This window comes from Pteropus medius, unplaced genomic scaffold (assembly GCF_902729225.1).
Source record: "Pteropus medius unplaced genomic scaffold, Ma_sr-lr_union100, whole genome shotgun sequence".
Classification (NCBI taxonomy): Eukaryota; Metazoa; Chordata; class Mammalia; order Chiroptera; family Pteropodidae; genus Pteropus; species Pteropus medius.
This window is the reverse complement of record NW_024350319.1, coordinates 21,980,411-21,994,809: the sequence shown is the minus strand read 5'-3', so window position 1 is coordinate 21,994,809 and position 14,399 is coordinate 21,980,411. Positions and strand designations below refer to the sequence as shown.

The window sequence follows — 14,399 nt, the reverse complement described above, 5'->3', positions numbered from 1 at the left end:
CTTGTTAAATACCAAGTTCTTGATAAATACCACAAAACTAAAATACATGCAACTTTTATTTTTATCCTTAGGTGGCGACAGACAAGGTTGCAGAAAAGCTGAGTTCTACTCTCTCATGGGTGAAGAACACAGTATCACACACAGTCAGTCAGATGGCCAGTCAGGTGGCAAGTCCATCTGCTTCATTACACACTACATCCTCATCTACCACACTATCAACGCCAGCCCTTTCACCATCTTCGCCATCACAGTTGAGTCCAGACGACTTAGAACTCCTGGCTAAACTGGAGGAACAAAATAGGTGAGTGACATTGCTTGGCTTTTCTCTCTCCAGTTATACAAACTCAACCACTCATATAGGTATATATGCAATAATCAAAATTTTAAATATTTACTCATATTAAGAATGTTTATTTTCTAGTTTTGGCTTCTTGGTTATCAAAATTACTTAACAAAAGTATTCATGTCTTTTTTTGGAGGAGTTGGTCTTAAAGCTAAAGTTGGACTAAAATGGTCTTCTGGTTCAGATGGCTTTAGATATTCATTTTCTTAATATATAATGTTCTCTAAATTACTCCTGAATTAAAAAAAAAAAAGGAAGTAGAACTACCATTTTTGTTTTTTAAACTCTCTAAATAGTCCCCTTTGGTTAATGTTGTAAAATAATTTAAGATGGATATCTGATTTGTGGTTTAGAGTGGGAAATCTCTTCATATATTTTTTCATGGAAGGCAAAGTATCCTTTTCTGTCAGTGGGTATGAAATACAATAGTTGTTTACTCTGCTAGTAATATGTACTCTGGACTCTGTGTGCCCCTTCACTATATTATTATCAGAAGTTCTTTGAGGGTATTGCTACAAAAGAATTATTAAGGAGCATCTTTTTGTGTTCAGTCAAGATATGTACCACCACTGGCTTTAAGGGTAATAACAGGTGATTTCTAATTTTTTTTTGATATATAATTAATGTAATAAAAAAGTATACAAACTTAAGCTGTGCAACTCGATAAGTTTGACATATGAATCTACTCATGAAATTATCACCAGAATCAAGAAAATGAACATATCCATATCCCCTTTCTTATCCCAGGCAGCCATTGATTTGCTTTCAATTACTGTAGTTTAGTTTGCATTTTCTAGAATTTCATAGAAATGGAATCATATAATATGTACTCTTTTTTAATGGGTTATTTTATTTAGCATAATTATTTTGAAATTCATCCATGTTGTAGTACATATGAAAGTTCATTCCTTTTATTGTTTAGTGGTATTCCATTTAATGAGTATATCAGAGTTTACCTACTCACCTGTTGTTATGAAAGGCTATAAACATCTGTGTATAAAACTTTTTATTGATGTATGCTTTCATTTCTCCTGGGCAAATACTTAGGGATGGAATGGCTGGTTTATATGGTAGATATTTATTTAACTGTGAAACTGTTTTCCAAAGGGCCTGTACTTTTTCACATTCCCGCCATCAGTGTACAGACATTTCCTATACATCCTTGCCAACACTTGGTACTGTCAGTCTTTTAATTGTAGCCATTCTAATAGGTATTGTTATCTTGTGGGTTTTTAAAAATTTTTTTCAATTACAGTCAACATACAATATTATATTAATTTCAGGTGTACAACCTAGTGATTTATGTACCTCACGAAGTGATTACCCCAATGAGTCTAGTACCCACCTGATAACATATATAATTATTACAGTATTATTATTGTTTTTCATTAGTTTCAAGTATGCAGTACATTGGTTAGACACCTATATAGTTCATAAAACGATCCCCTTGCCCTCCACCTTGCCAATGTATTAATGCTAACTGCATTCCTTATGCCATACTCCCCATCCCTATGACCATCTATCGACTACTAATTTGTACTTCATTAACCCTTCACCCCATTCTCCCAGTCCCCCAAACCCCTTCCTCTTCCCCTCTGTCCATCACCAAATTGTCCTCTGTATGTGTGTCTGTTTTTGGTTAGTTTGTTCTTTTTGTTCCTTAGATTCTGCACATAAGTGTAATCATATAGTATTTTTCTTTCTCTGTCTGACTTATTTCACTCAGTGTAATAACCTCTAGGTCCCTCCATGTCATTGCAAATGGTAGGATTTCATTTTTTTTAATGGCTGAGTAATATTCCATTGTATATATGAACCATAACTTCTTTATCCAGTCATCTGTTGATGGACATTTAGGTTGCATCTATATCTTGACTGTTGTAAATTGTTCTGCCATGAATATTGGGGTGCATAGAGACTATCTTTACTCAATTGTGTATTCTTGCCTCCTTTTGTCATAGGTTAGTTGATGATATAAGCTGTGGTGGTATCTTGTGGCTTTAATTTGTATTCCCCTAATGGTATTGAGCATCTTTTAATGTGCTTATTTGCTATTCTTTCATAAAATGTCTGTTTAAAATTTTTGCCCATTTAAAATAATGAGGTTGTTTGCTTCCTTATTATTGTGTTTCAGGAGTTCTTTATAGATAAGCAAAGGGCCTGTTGTCCAGGAAGATCCAGTGCTGAAGCCCTTTACCATAAATGACCAAGCTCCAACATCCTTCCAATGAAATTTGCCCTGCCTGTGTTTCCACATACCTATTTCCCTTGCCCCCTTAAAACCTGCCCTAGAGCCTGCATCAGGGAGTTTGGGCTTTTGGGTCATAGCTTTCTCTTTCTCTTTGCCTAGTGCTTAGCAAAGAAAATGACCCTAATTTTCTCTACTGCAATTTCTGGTGTTTAGTGTTTGGCTCTAGTGCTGGTTGGACAAACTTTTTGTTCTGTAACAAAAATGATGACTTAGATGGGACTTAGCTTTGAGTGGGCTTTCTGTCTGTGCTTCAGCAACCCCTGGTTGGGGCAGTCTCTCCAGGTTTTGTCCAAGCAGATTCTTGGATTGATTGTTCCTGGAGGATGTGAGGGAAGGTGGTGGACTAGGTAAAAGCAGGGTTCGTCTTCTCCCAGGACCGCATTGAAATTACAACCTGGATTGATTGTTCCAGAAACAGACCTGCAGTGCTGTTGATGGGGCATGGCTGACCTGTGGCACTTTCATTTTCCAGTGAGAGAAATTGGGTTCTTGGCTTGTAAGATCTGTACTGAACATAATTAGAAATTGGTTTTATTATTAAGGCTTTGATAGGATTGTCATTTTGAGAGAGAGATGCATAGACTTGGATTTGACCAGAAATTTTTTAAAAATTAAGATTGACTTTGGAAGCAAATAAATCCCCCTTGGGAAAAAGCAGTCTGGTACCTTGCTTACATGATTTGTAGCAGTCTTTTCCAGGGTACAAGTATCATCACCTGCTGCTACCTCTACTGTTGCTATGGTCTCTGCTTGTAAATTGAACACTCAGAATGTCCCCTCTAAGACTCAGGGACCATTATGGAAGAGGCGAGTGTATGAGATTATAAGAGCCGCCGGATAAGAGGGGCACAATGGGTAAACAAATCTGACTCCCTCTTGAAGCTAATCCTCTATCTTAATTGAACCCGAACCCGGTCGCTCTATTTACCTCAAGATTGATGAATGAACAACAAAAGGGAGATTTGTAACCGCAGAACCAACTCAAAATGATCTTATCCTGTTTTGAAAGGTACTGAATTGCTTTTCAGAGACAACAGACCAAAACTGCAAGTCATGAGGCCGAAGCATGTGCATAGGAGAGATCTTTGACCTCTAGCTGTACCCAGAACCAAAGTCTTCTCTCTCCCTCCCTGGAATCAAAAGTCTAGGACATTACCAGAACCTGAACACTGGAACCCTTTCAGAGGCAAAGGGTTTGTTGTTCAGGAAGATTGGTGCTGAATCCCTTTACCATAAATGACTGAGTTCCAAGGTCTTCCAATTACAAATTGCTCCACCAATGCTTCCACATACCTATTCTCCCTAACCTCTTAAAAACACACCCCAAACTATGGATTGGGGATTTTGAGCCTTTGAGCCATAGTTTCCCCCTTCTCCTTGCTAATGCTCTGAAAATAAAGAAACTCCAGTTTTTCCACTGCAATTATCAGTGTTTAGTGTTTGGCTCTGCTAGTGCCAGGTGGATGAACTCTGGTAACAATTGCAGAATTATTTTCAATAGCCGAGATATTTAAACAACCTAAGGGTTTGTCCAAGGGTATATGGATAAAGAAGACACACAAGGGTATATGGATAAAGAAGACACAGAAGGGAATCATGCTGTTTGTGACAACATTAATCATCCTTGAGGGCATGCATTATGCTAAGTGATATAAGTCAGAGAAAAACGCTTTTTGATAATGTGGAATCTTAAAAAAGCCAAACTCATTTAAACCGAGTGGAATGCTGTTTTCCAGGAGTTGCAGGTGAGGGAAATGAAAAGATTTCTGTCAAAGGGTGTAAACTTCCAGTTAGAATATGAATAAGTTCTAGGGACTTAATATATAGCATGGCAATTTTTATTAATAATATTGTATTATACACTTGAAAGTGTATCATACACTTGCTAAGAGAGTAGATCTTAAATGTTCGCACTGCAAAAAAGAAGTGGTAATTATGTGAACCATATCTTCTTTATCCAGTCATCTGTTGATGGACATTTAGGTTGCTTCCATTTCTTGGCTATTATAAATAGTGTTCCAAGGAACTTAGGGATGCATAGATCTTTATGAATTATTGTTTTGGTTTTCTTTGGGTAAATACTCAGAAGTGCAATTGCTGGGTCAAAAGGTAGATCCATTTTTAATTTTTTGAAGAACTATTTTTCATAGCGGCTGTACCAATTTGCAGTCCCACCAACATTGTGTGAGGGTTTCCTTTTCTTCACATCCTCACCAACACTTGTTTTTTGATTCATTGATGACTGCCATTCTGACAGGTATGAGGTGATAATCTCATTGTGGTTTTAATTTGATTTCTTTGATGATTAATAACCTTGAGCAATCTTTGCATATGTCTATTGGCCATCTATATTTCCTCTTTGGAGAAATCTCTAATAAAGTCTTCTGCCCATTTTTTAATTGGATTGTTTGTTTTTGTAGTTGTTGAGTTATATGAGTTCTTTATATATTTTGGGTATTAACCCCTTATCCAGTGTATCATAGGCAAATATCTTCTCCCATTCAGTAGGTTGTCTTTTCATTTTGTTGATGGTTTCCTTTGCTGTGTAAAAATTTTCTAGTGTGATGTAGTCCCATTCATTTATTTTTTCTTTTGTTTCCCTTACCCAAGAAGATATATCCAAAAAGAAATTACTAGTAGCAATATTGGAGATATTACTGTCTATGTTTTCTCCTAGAAGTTTTATGGTTTCGGGTCTTACATTTAAGTCTTATCCATTTCAAGTCTATTGTATACGGTGTAAGAAGGTGGTCCGGTTTCTTTTTTTTTGCGTATATCTGTCTGATTTTCCAACACCATTTATTGAAGAGACTGTCTTTACTCTTTGTATATTGTTGCCTCCTTTGTCATATATTATATGAGTGTATAAAGGTGGATTTATTTTTGAATTCTTTATTCTGTTTCATTGATCAGTGTATCTGTTTTTATTCCAGTACCATGCTGTTTTGATTACTGTAGTATAGTTTGATATCAGGTAGTGTGATCTCCAACTTTGTTCGTTCTCGAGATTTCCGTGGCTATTCGGGGTCTTTTATGGTTTCATATAAATTTTAGGATTATTTTTTCTAGCTCTCTGAAAAATGTCATTGGTATTTTGATAGGGATCGCATTGAATCTATAGATTACTTTGACTAGTCTGGCCATTTTAATGATGTTGAGTCTTCCTATCTGTGAGCACGGTATATACTTCCATTTATTTGTATCTTCTTCAGTTTCTTTTTTCAATGACATAATTTTCTGAGAACAGGTCTTTTACCTCCTTGGTTAATTTGATTCCCAGGTATTTTATAGTTTTTGATGCAATTGTAAATGGATTGTTTTCTTAATTTCTCTTTCCAAAAGTTCATCATTGGTGTATAAGAATGCAATTGACTTAGGAATACTAATTTTGCATCTTGCTACTTTACCGAATTGATTTATCAGTTCTAACAGTTTTTTGGTGGAATCTCTAGGGTTATATATAATACGTCATCTGCAAATAATGAGAGTTTCACTTCTTCCTTTCCACTATAATAGATTCTGAGTTAATTTTGTATATGGAGCAAAGTATAGATCAAAGTTCATTTTTTTAATATGCACATTTAATTGTCCTGTACCATTTGTTGAAAAGGCTTGTTTTTTCTTCACTTATTACTTTTGCACTTTTGTCAAAAATCAGTTATTCATATATATGAGTCTGTTTCTGGACTTTTCTGTTCCATTGATCTGTTTGTCTTTATATATATATATATATATATATATATATATATATATATATATATAATTGATCACGCAAGGAATTTTTATCTAAAATATGCCTTAATATCTTTTTAAAATTAGAATTCTTTTAATAAATGAACTGAACCAACAGAACTCACTGCTCTGGCTTCACCCTCAACTTTTTTTTTCCAATTTAATAACACGTCATATGTATATTGCATTGTGTATTCACCAACTAAAGTTAAATATCCTTCTATCACCTTATATTTGGCCCCCTTTACCCTTGTCTACCTCTCCCCTCCCCCCATTCCCTCTCGAAACTACTAAACAATTGTCCATGTCCATGAGTCTCCATCTTGTTCATTTGTTGCTTTTAATTTCATATCCCACATATGAATGAAATCATACGGCTCTCAACTTTTTGCCTGACTTATTTCTCTTGGCATGGTAATCTTAAGATCCATCCATGTTGTTGCAAATGGCAATATTTCATCTTTTCTTGTGGCTGAGTAATATTTCATTGTGTATATATTTATACCACATTTTCTTTATCTAGTCACCTATCAGAGGGCATTTTATTTTTTTCCAGGTTTTGGCCTCATGAATAATGCTGCAGTGAACATCAGGGTGCATATATCTTTACAGATGAATGTTTTCGAATTTTTTGCACGTGTTTATCTATCTTAATGCCAGTATGATACTGTCTTTATTATTGTAGCTTTATAGTAAGTCTTGAAATCAGATAATATCAATCCTCCATTTTTGTCCTTTTGTTTTGACTGTTTTTGGTTCTTAGCATCCCCATATGAATTTTACATAAAGTTGTTAATTTCTACAAAAACGCTTGCTGAGATTTTGATTGGAATTGTATTGAATCTCTAACAATATTGCCTTACATCCATGAACACAATATATTTCTCATTTACTTATTACTTGTGCATGGTATTGTTTTTGTAAATTTAATTTTTGTTTGTTCATTGCTGGCATATAGGAACACAGTTATTTTTCTTTTATTGATCACGTATCCTGCAACTTTGCTAAACTCACTTGTTCTGGTAGGTGGGTTTTTTTTTTCCATTTTATTAGATTTGCAGCATAGATGCACATGTTGTCTGTGAGTAAAAGCACTTTTACTTTTTTCTTTCCAATCTGGATGCTGTTTATCTCTTTTTCTTGCCGTATTGCAACTGGCTAGTACCTCCAGTACAGATTTGAATATAAGCGGTGAACAGACATCCTTGTTGTTAGAGAAGAGATTTAATGTGTGTGTGTAGGTATTGGTTTTAACTTATTATGCTTACTATGCTTACTATGCATACTTATTATGCTTTAACTTATTATGCTTACTATGCTTACTTTGCTTACTATGTTTGAAAGATTTTGAGCAAGATTTTTGGTTGAGATTTTGGGAGGAGACAGTCTTCTAACATAATATGTAGATTGGCAAAGTTTCTTGGATAAGATGTATTTGGAAGAGGGTTGTGAAAGAGCAAAGCGAAATGTTAGGTTGTTTGAAGGCAGTGATGAGCAAATAGATCCTCAGCGAAAAGAAAATAACAGGGACCATTAAGAAGAAAAGGAAGTATTACATGGAAAACTTAGTGGGATATGAAGCTAGGGTAGGATTGACTGACTAAAGGGTATAAAAGATGTGTAAGTTTGAATTGTTTCTTACATGGAAAATTTTATTTTGCATAAAAGAAACTTTTGGTGCCAAGTTTGTAAGTGACCAACATTGAATTTGTGATTAATAATTATCACAAATCACATTGAATGATTGTGATTAATAATTACTGTACAAGTGAAATATAAAAAGCACTGTATTAAAATTGTTAGGAGTGAGGTATGGGTATAGAAGAACTTTTTTCCCAAATAATTCACACTTTACTCCAGAATACCAGATGTGCTTGGCATATATGCTAACAATTAAAGAATAATTACCAGAGTTATTTAAAGATGTTCAGGAAAGATTTTTGACAAGTAAGACTTTGAAGAAATAAAAGGAGCAGAGGATTCTCACCCTTTGTTCTTGCATGTAATCACTCAAAATTTGTACTCTTTGGAGTTCTTGTTCCCTCCCTTCCTCCCACTTTCTCACCCATAATCCATGGGACAGACTTTTGTGTAGAGAATGGGTGACTGTAGTGACATCTTGTTTTGCCTTAGGAAAACAGTCTTGGAAAAACACAGCTTTCTGACTCTGGTAAACAATAAAATGACAAATACTAAGATCTAGCTCTCTTCCTTCTTTTCTGTCCTACTACTCCACCACCATATTATTAAGTCCAAGGGAAAAAAATGCAAAAATAATAACGTAAGTTTTCTCTGACCTCCTCTAAAGTAGATATGCAAGTTATACATGTAAAGTAAAAATTCTGAGCTACAACTACTATTCCTTAGAGGGGTGATGCTTTTATTTTGCTTTTTCCTTTTCCCCAAATGTAAACGAGTCTCTGGTTACATTATTTAACTCTCTTTCATTCAGAAGGTATAAAAATGGCAATATCATAGAAAATTTAAATTTAAAAAACATGAAAATATCAGTCTATAAAGAAACACTTTCCATAGTTTTACTGCAGTTGTCCCTTTTTAAAAATAAGTGCATGTGACAGCCCCAGAATGATGTGAAGAAATTGTTCAACACAATGTCAAACGTTTCTGATGAAAGTTAGTAATTCATAGCCTCAAAGTTGAAATGGGACAGCTCTTTTTTTCCTATGTGTTAAATGTGCTTTTCTTTTTCATTTTAAAAATACAAGAAATTTGTATTTCTGGCTTTGGCAGAGATGAATTAAAGAAGGTATGGTTCAAGCGTAATAGCAATGTATTTTAATTAAGGAAGTGAATGTTGCTAATTAAAATTTTGAATGGGCCATTATTTGCATGGTTTAAAATTTTGGCCTTGCAATTATGTTTGTTCCCTTTTATATTTCTATTATTTGGAATCAGATTTTGCTTTTTAGCAGATTTTTTGGGGTGAGATATGAGAGTGAAGAAATGAAAATTGTTCTTTTAAATTAAAATGGATTTTTTTTTAATAAGCAGGAATGTTTGAAACTTTAATTTATATATCTTTGTATTTTACCAATATCTAAGTCTGCACTATCTCTTATGAAAGCTACTAGCCATATGTGGCAATTGAACACTTGAAATTTGTCTTATCTAAATTGTGATGTGCTCTAAGAATAAAATATACACCAGATTTTGAAGAGTTAATTTAAATATATATTATTATTAATTAAAAAAATTTGATATGAAAATGATATTTTGACTATATTTGATAAAATTATTAAAATTAATTGCAGCTGTTTCTTTTTACTTTAAATGCAGCTACTAGAACATTTTAAATTATATAAGAGCTCACATATATCCGTTGGACAATGCTGATCTAGATGATTTTTCATCTTATGTTTATAATTTTACCACCACAGCATTACCTCACTTTTCCTTAGGATACACAGCCATGAACATTAAGGAAGTAAGAAACAGGTATTTTCAAGTCTCTGTGTTTAAAAAGTCATATATTTTTAATTGAGAGATCGAGAGATCTAAAGGAGAGACCTTTAGGTCTCCACTTGAACTCCGTTTTCTTTTTTCATTGAGAATTGTTTTAAATTTTTGGTCAATTGTCTGATTTCCTGAGGATTTTGACGGTACAGTTAATTAAAATAATTGATTGTACTATTTTTGTTACAACTAGCTTAGCTTTAGGTCGTCTCTTTAAATTAAGAAGTCCAAGAAGTTAAGTTGGCTATACTTGTCGGTCTGGTATGTCTGTATAAAGTAATCTTTAGACCATCAATTTCTGATCAGAATATTTGGAAGGAGGCTGTAAGACTCATGTATTCACCTTCTCTAATATCTCATCATAAATAAAAGCAAAAGAAAACCCTGGTGCTTTCAGGACTGGTGAGATCCCTGTCTGTTCAGGCACCTCTCTTCTGAATTGTCTCTAAATTGTTTCCAGTGTTAATTCCATGTGCTTTCTGTTAATTCTCCTTTCCTTGCTTCTGTTGCTCTGAGACAGGGATTTTTGCTTGATGATGTTGACGTGAAAGGGTGTGACTCCTCTCTGAGTCAGACATGTGTTTTGTTGCTACTGATTTGCCTTTCTTTTAACTAGCAAGTTGCAGTCTTTCTCCTAGCACATTCGTATTCCTTTCTTCGGTATGACATTACAAAAGATGTTTGAACCCCATGTTTGAAAAATTGCTCCGTCTGCAATAAGTGCAAGTATATTTAGCTTTCCAAGTGTTTTCTTCATGTAGCAATTTTCTTCCTTATCTTTCTTAGATCCTTCCTTAGCTTTTTATAAATTATCTTAGCAATTTACACATTACCAGATAGCATGTTGATCTCTTATTGTTTATCCTGCTCTCTTAGTTCTGGTATCCTTAGGAAAGCATTATGCTGAGTGCAGTAGGATATTCGAAAAATTTATCAACTGTTCACAGATAATTGCCAAATTTTTGTTTGTAGACCACCTCTTTTCTGAGCTTCAGACTTGTCTTTTCAACTGCTGTGCTGCTTATTTAATGGATGATCCCCAAGCACTTCAAACTCCCAAGAGAGAACTCACTTTTTTTCTCTTCTCCTTTGTATTTTTCAGTCATAATATTGTTGAAAGAGAGGCTTTTTCTTTAATGTTTATCAAATATGTGTTGCCACAAGCTATTCTTTTTTCTTCAGATATCCATCATGAAATGCACACTCTGCCATTTTCCTTGGATAGGCATCCCCTTGGTGAGGAGAAAGTTTAGTTCTCAGTAGCAAAGATATGGTGAAAGTAACCCAAACTATTGTCCATGTTGACATATTCCCTTGTTATCAGTTGAATCCCTGGTTCTATCTATTAGGAAACTGGAAATGCTTTCTCTCTGCCAAGTCCTCTAGGCTTCTGGAAGCAACCAATCCTAGACTTTCTCCATCCTTGATATGGTTTGAAGTCCAACTGATACTTGGCTTTAGCTCTCCTGCCTCAGGTAATGTGGATTTGTAGCCATTTTGAATGCTCCCCGTAGAGCTGGAGCTACTCTAACAGAAATTTAGAGTTGCTTAGTTAGGAAACTGAGGATTATGTATCCCCAGTTAATAGAGATCCAACCTCTGATGTCTTAGTCTGGCAGTATTCTGAGAGTCCGAGTAGATTTAGATTTATGAATTATTGTACAGTAGTGGCAGATAAGAAATGGCCAAGAGGCCACAGAAACCTATAGAAAATGCCTTTGATTATAACATACAGTATTCCTGCTGGGCCATTATTTTTTCCTTTAATCTGATAAGTCGCTTCTTATATTAGTCATGGGACAGGAAGGTATTTTTTGCAATAAATTTATGTAAGTTGGTGACCCACGTGCTCTGGGAAGAAGTAACTAAGTCTTGAATAGACTTCTCAATAGCCTGCGGGCCGCTGAGTAATGCTTTATTACTATTTTCCCAGTTGCTAGGCTCAAGTCTTTGGAAATTGTTGACATTTTCAGGCAGTGTGCACCCTCCACTACCATGTCAGAATATTTTTATTATATCAAAACTAGGCGGCAATCTGTTTAGAGGTTTTCCTGAATTATTTAATCACAGCTTTTAGCAATAAGGAATCAAAATACGTGATGCTAACTACACATTCTATAAACTCTACATATTTTTAATGAATATGTCAATTCTTTTCCTGCATACTAGGGCTAAGTAGCTCAGTGGGGGAGATTTGTTGTACCATTTCAAGTATTACATCTTCTGGAAAATGTTCTAACTTGTTCAGACAGACTTTATTATGCCTCTAGCAATGAAAAACATTCCAAAGTTTTTATTTTATTTTTTAAAATTTATTATTTTTTTTTATGGTGACATTGGTTAACCAAATCCACTGTTTCAGCTGTACACCCCAACAGAAAGGCATATATGTATTTACACTGTGTATTTACCTCTCATAGTTAGATTTCTTTCTGTCACCACATATTTGACCCCCTTCACCCCATTTACACCCCCTTCTCCCCACCTCCCCAAAGTTTTTCTTTAGAAAACTCTAAAATTTGCTAGAATGACCAACAGATTTGAAAAGGACAGAATTAAGTAATGTTCATACCTTCCTTTCTTTACATCATAGATACTCTTAATATATAAAAAACAGTTCTTTACAAAGTAATATTATTCATAGTTTTAAAAAAAGTTCTGAAGGGCTTCTAGTAATAAAAAGCAATAGTTTCTTACCTAATTCTCACTGCCCCTAATGTTATTAGCCAAAAACAGTATTCATTACAAATTTTTATAAAGTTGATGTATAATTATTAATCAGAGAAATGCATAGTTCTTAAGTGTACAGTTCTAATTTTAACAAATATATACACTGTGTAGAACCCATATGCCCTTTAACATGCGTACGATTTCTGTCTTATTTTCTTTAAGTGTTAAGAATTTATATTCATTGAGAATTTATTTTTATTTATCTTATTCTGTTTTCAGAGTATTTTTTTAAATTAAAAATTATTGGGGTGACATTGGTCAACAAAATCCAATAAGTTTCAAGTGTACAATTCAACAGTATGTCATATATATATTGTACTGTGTTCACCATCCAGAGTTAGATTTCCTTCCATCACCAAATGTTAGACCCCTCTTATTCTTTTCTACCTTCTCCCTCTCCCCTTCCCTCTGGTAACCATGAATCCACTGTCCATGGCCATGAGTCTGTTTGTCATGTTTGTTTGTTGCTTTTAGATTTATATCCCACATATGAGTGATATGTGGTTTTCACCTTTTCTGTCTGACTTATTTTGCTTAACATGATTATCTCAGGATTCACCCATGTTCTTGCAAATGGCAAAATTTCATCTTATAGCTGAGTAATATTCCATTAATATATGTACCACATCTTCTTTGTCCAATCATCTATCGCAGGACACTTCAGTTGCTTCCATGTCCTGGCCACCGTGAATAATGCTGCTATGAATATTGGGGTGCATATATCTTGTAGATAAATGTGTTCAGGTTTTTTGGGTAAATACTCAGAAGAAGGATTGCTGGATCAGAGGGTAATTCAATCCTTAGTTTTGTTTTTGTTTTTGTTTTTATTATGGTGACATCAATTAACAAAATCCAATATGTTTCAACTGTATAATTCAACAGTAAGTCATATATATATATTACATTGCGTGTTCACTGCCCAGAGTTAGATTTCCTTCCATCAGCACTTATTTGTCCCCTTTTATCCCATCCACCACCCTTTTCCTCCTGTACCCTCTGGTAACCACTAGTCTACTGTCCATGTCCATGAGTCTCTGTCACGTTTGTTTGTTGCTTTTAGATTTATATTCCACATATAAGTGATATCATATGATTTTCAACTTTTTCTGCCTGGCTTATTTCACTTAGCATGATTATCTCAAAATCCATCCATGTTGTCACAAATGGCAGTATTTCATCTCTTCTTATGGCTGAGTAATATTCCATTATATATATGTACTACATCACCTTTACCCAGTCTTCTATCGTAGGACACTTCAGTTGCTTCCATGTCCTGGCCATCGTGAATAATGCTGCTATGAATATCAATGTGCATATTATTTTTGCAGATAAATGTTTTCAAGTTTTTGTGGTAAATACCCAGTAGAGGGATTGCTGGATCATATGGTAGATCATTTCTTAGGTTTTTGAGAAACCTCCATACTGTTTTCCATAAAGGCTGTACCAATTTGTAGTCCCACCAGTAGTGTATGAGGGTTCCTTTTTTTCCACATCATCTCAAACATTTGTTATTACTTGTTCTGTTGATGGTAGCCATTCTAACAGGTGTGTATTTCATTGTGGTTTTGATTCGTGTTTCCCTAATACATATGAAGTTGAACATCTTTTCATATGTCTTCTTGGGAGAAATGTCTGCTCAGGTCCTCTGCCCATTTTTTAACTGGATTGTTTTTTGTTGTTGTTATTGAGTTGTTTGAGTTCTTTGTATATTTTGGAGATTAGGCCCTTATCAGAGGTGTTGTTTGCAAACATATTCTCCCATTTGGATGGATGCCTCTTTCCTTGTTGATGGTTTCTTTTGCCATGCAGATGCTTTTTAGTTTGATATAGTCTCTTTCATTTATTATTGCTTTTACTTCCCTTGCCTTT

At 34.5% G+C, this 14,399-nt stretch overlaps 1 protein-coding gene across 6 annotated transcripts in view; it reads left to right on the top strand.

Annotated features, from left to right (window-relative positions):
- Nucleotides 1-14,399, top strand: part of EVI5 (ecotropic viral integration site 5) — a 183,586-nt gene that overhangs the window by 38,078 nt on the left and 131,109 nt on the right. For all 6 annotated transcript variants that reach the window (XM_039838847.1, XM_039838844.1, XM_039838848.1 and 3 more), the window contains exon 2: nt 72-301. In XM_039838847.1, coding sequence (XP_039694781.1) covers nt 153-301 — 149 coding nt within the window. In that variant the 5' untranslated portion in view covers nt 72-152. The remainder of the gene's footprint in view (nt 1-71; nt 302-14,399) is intronic.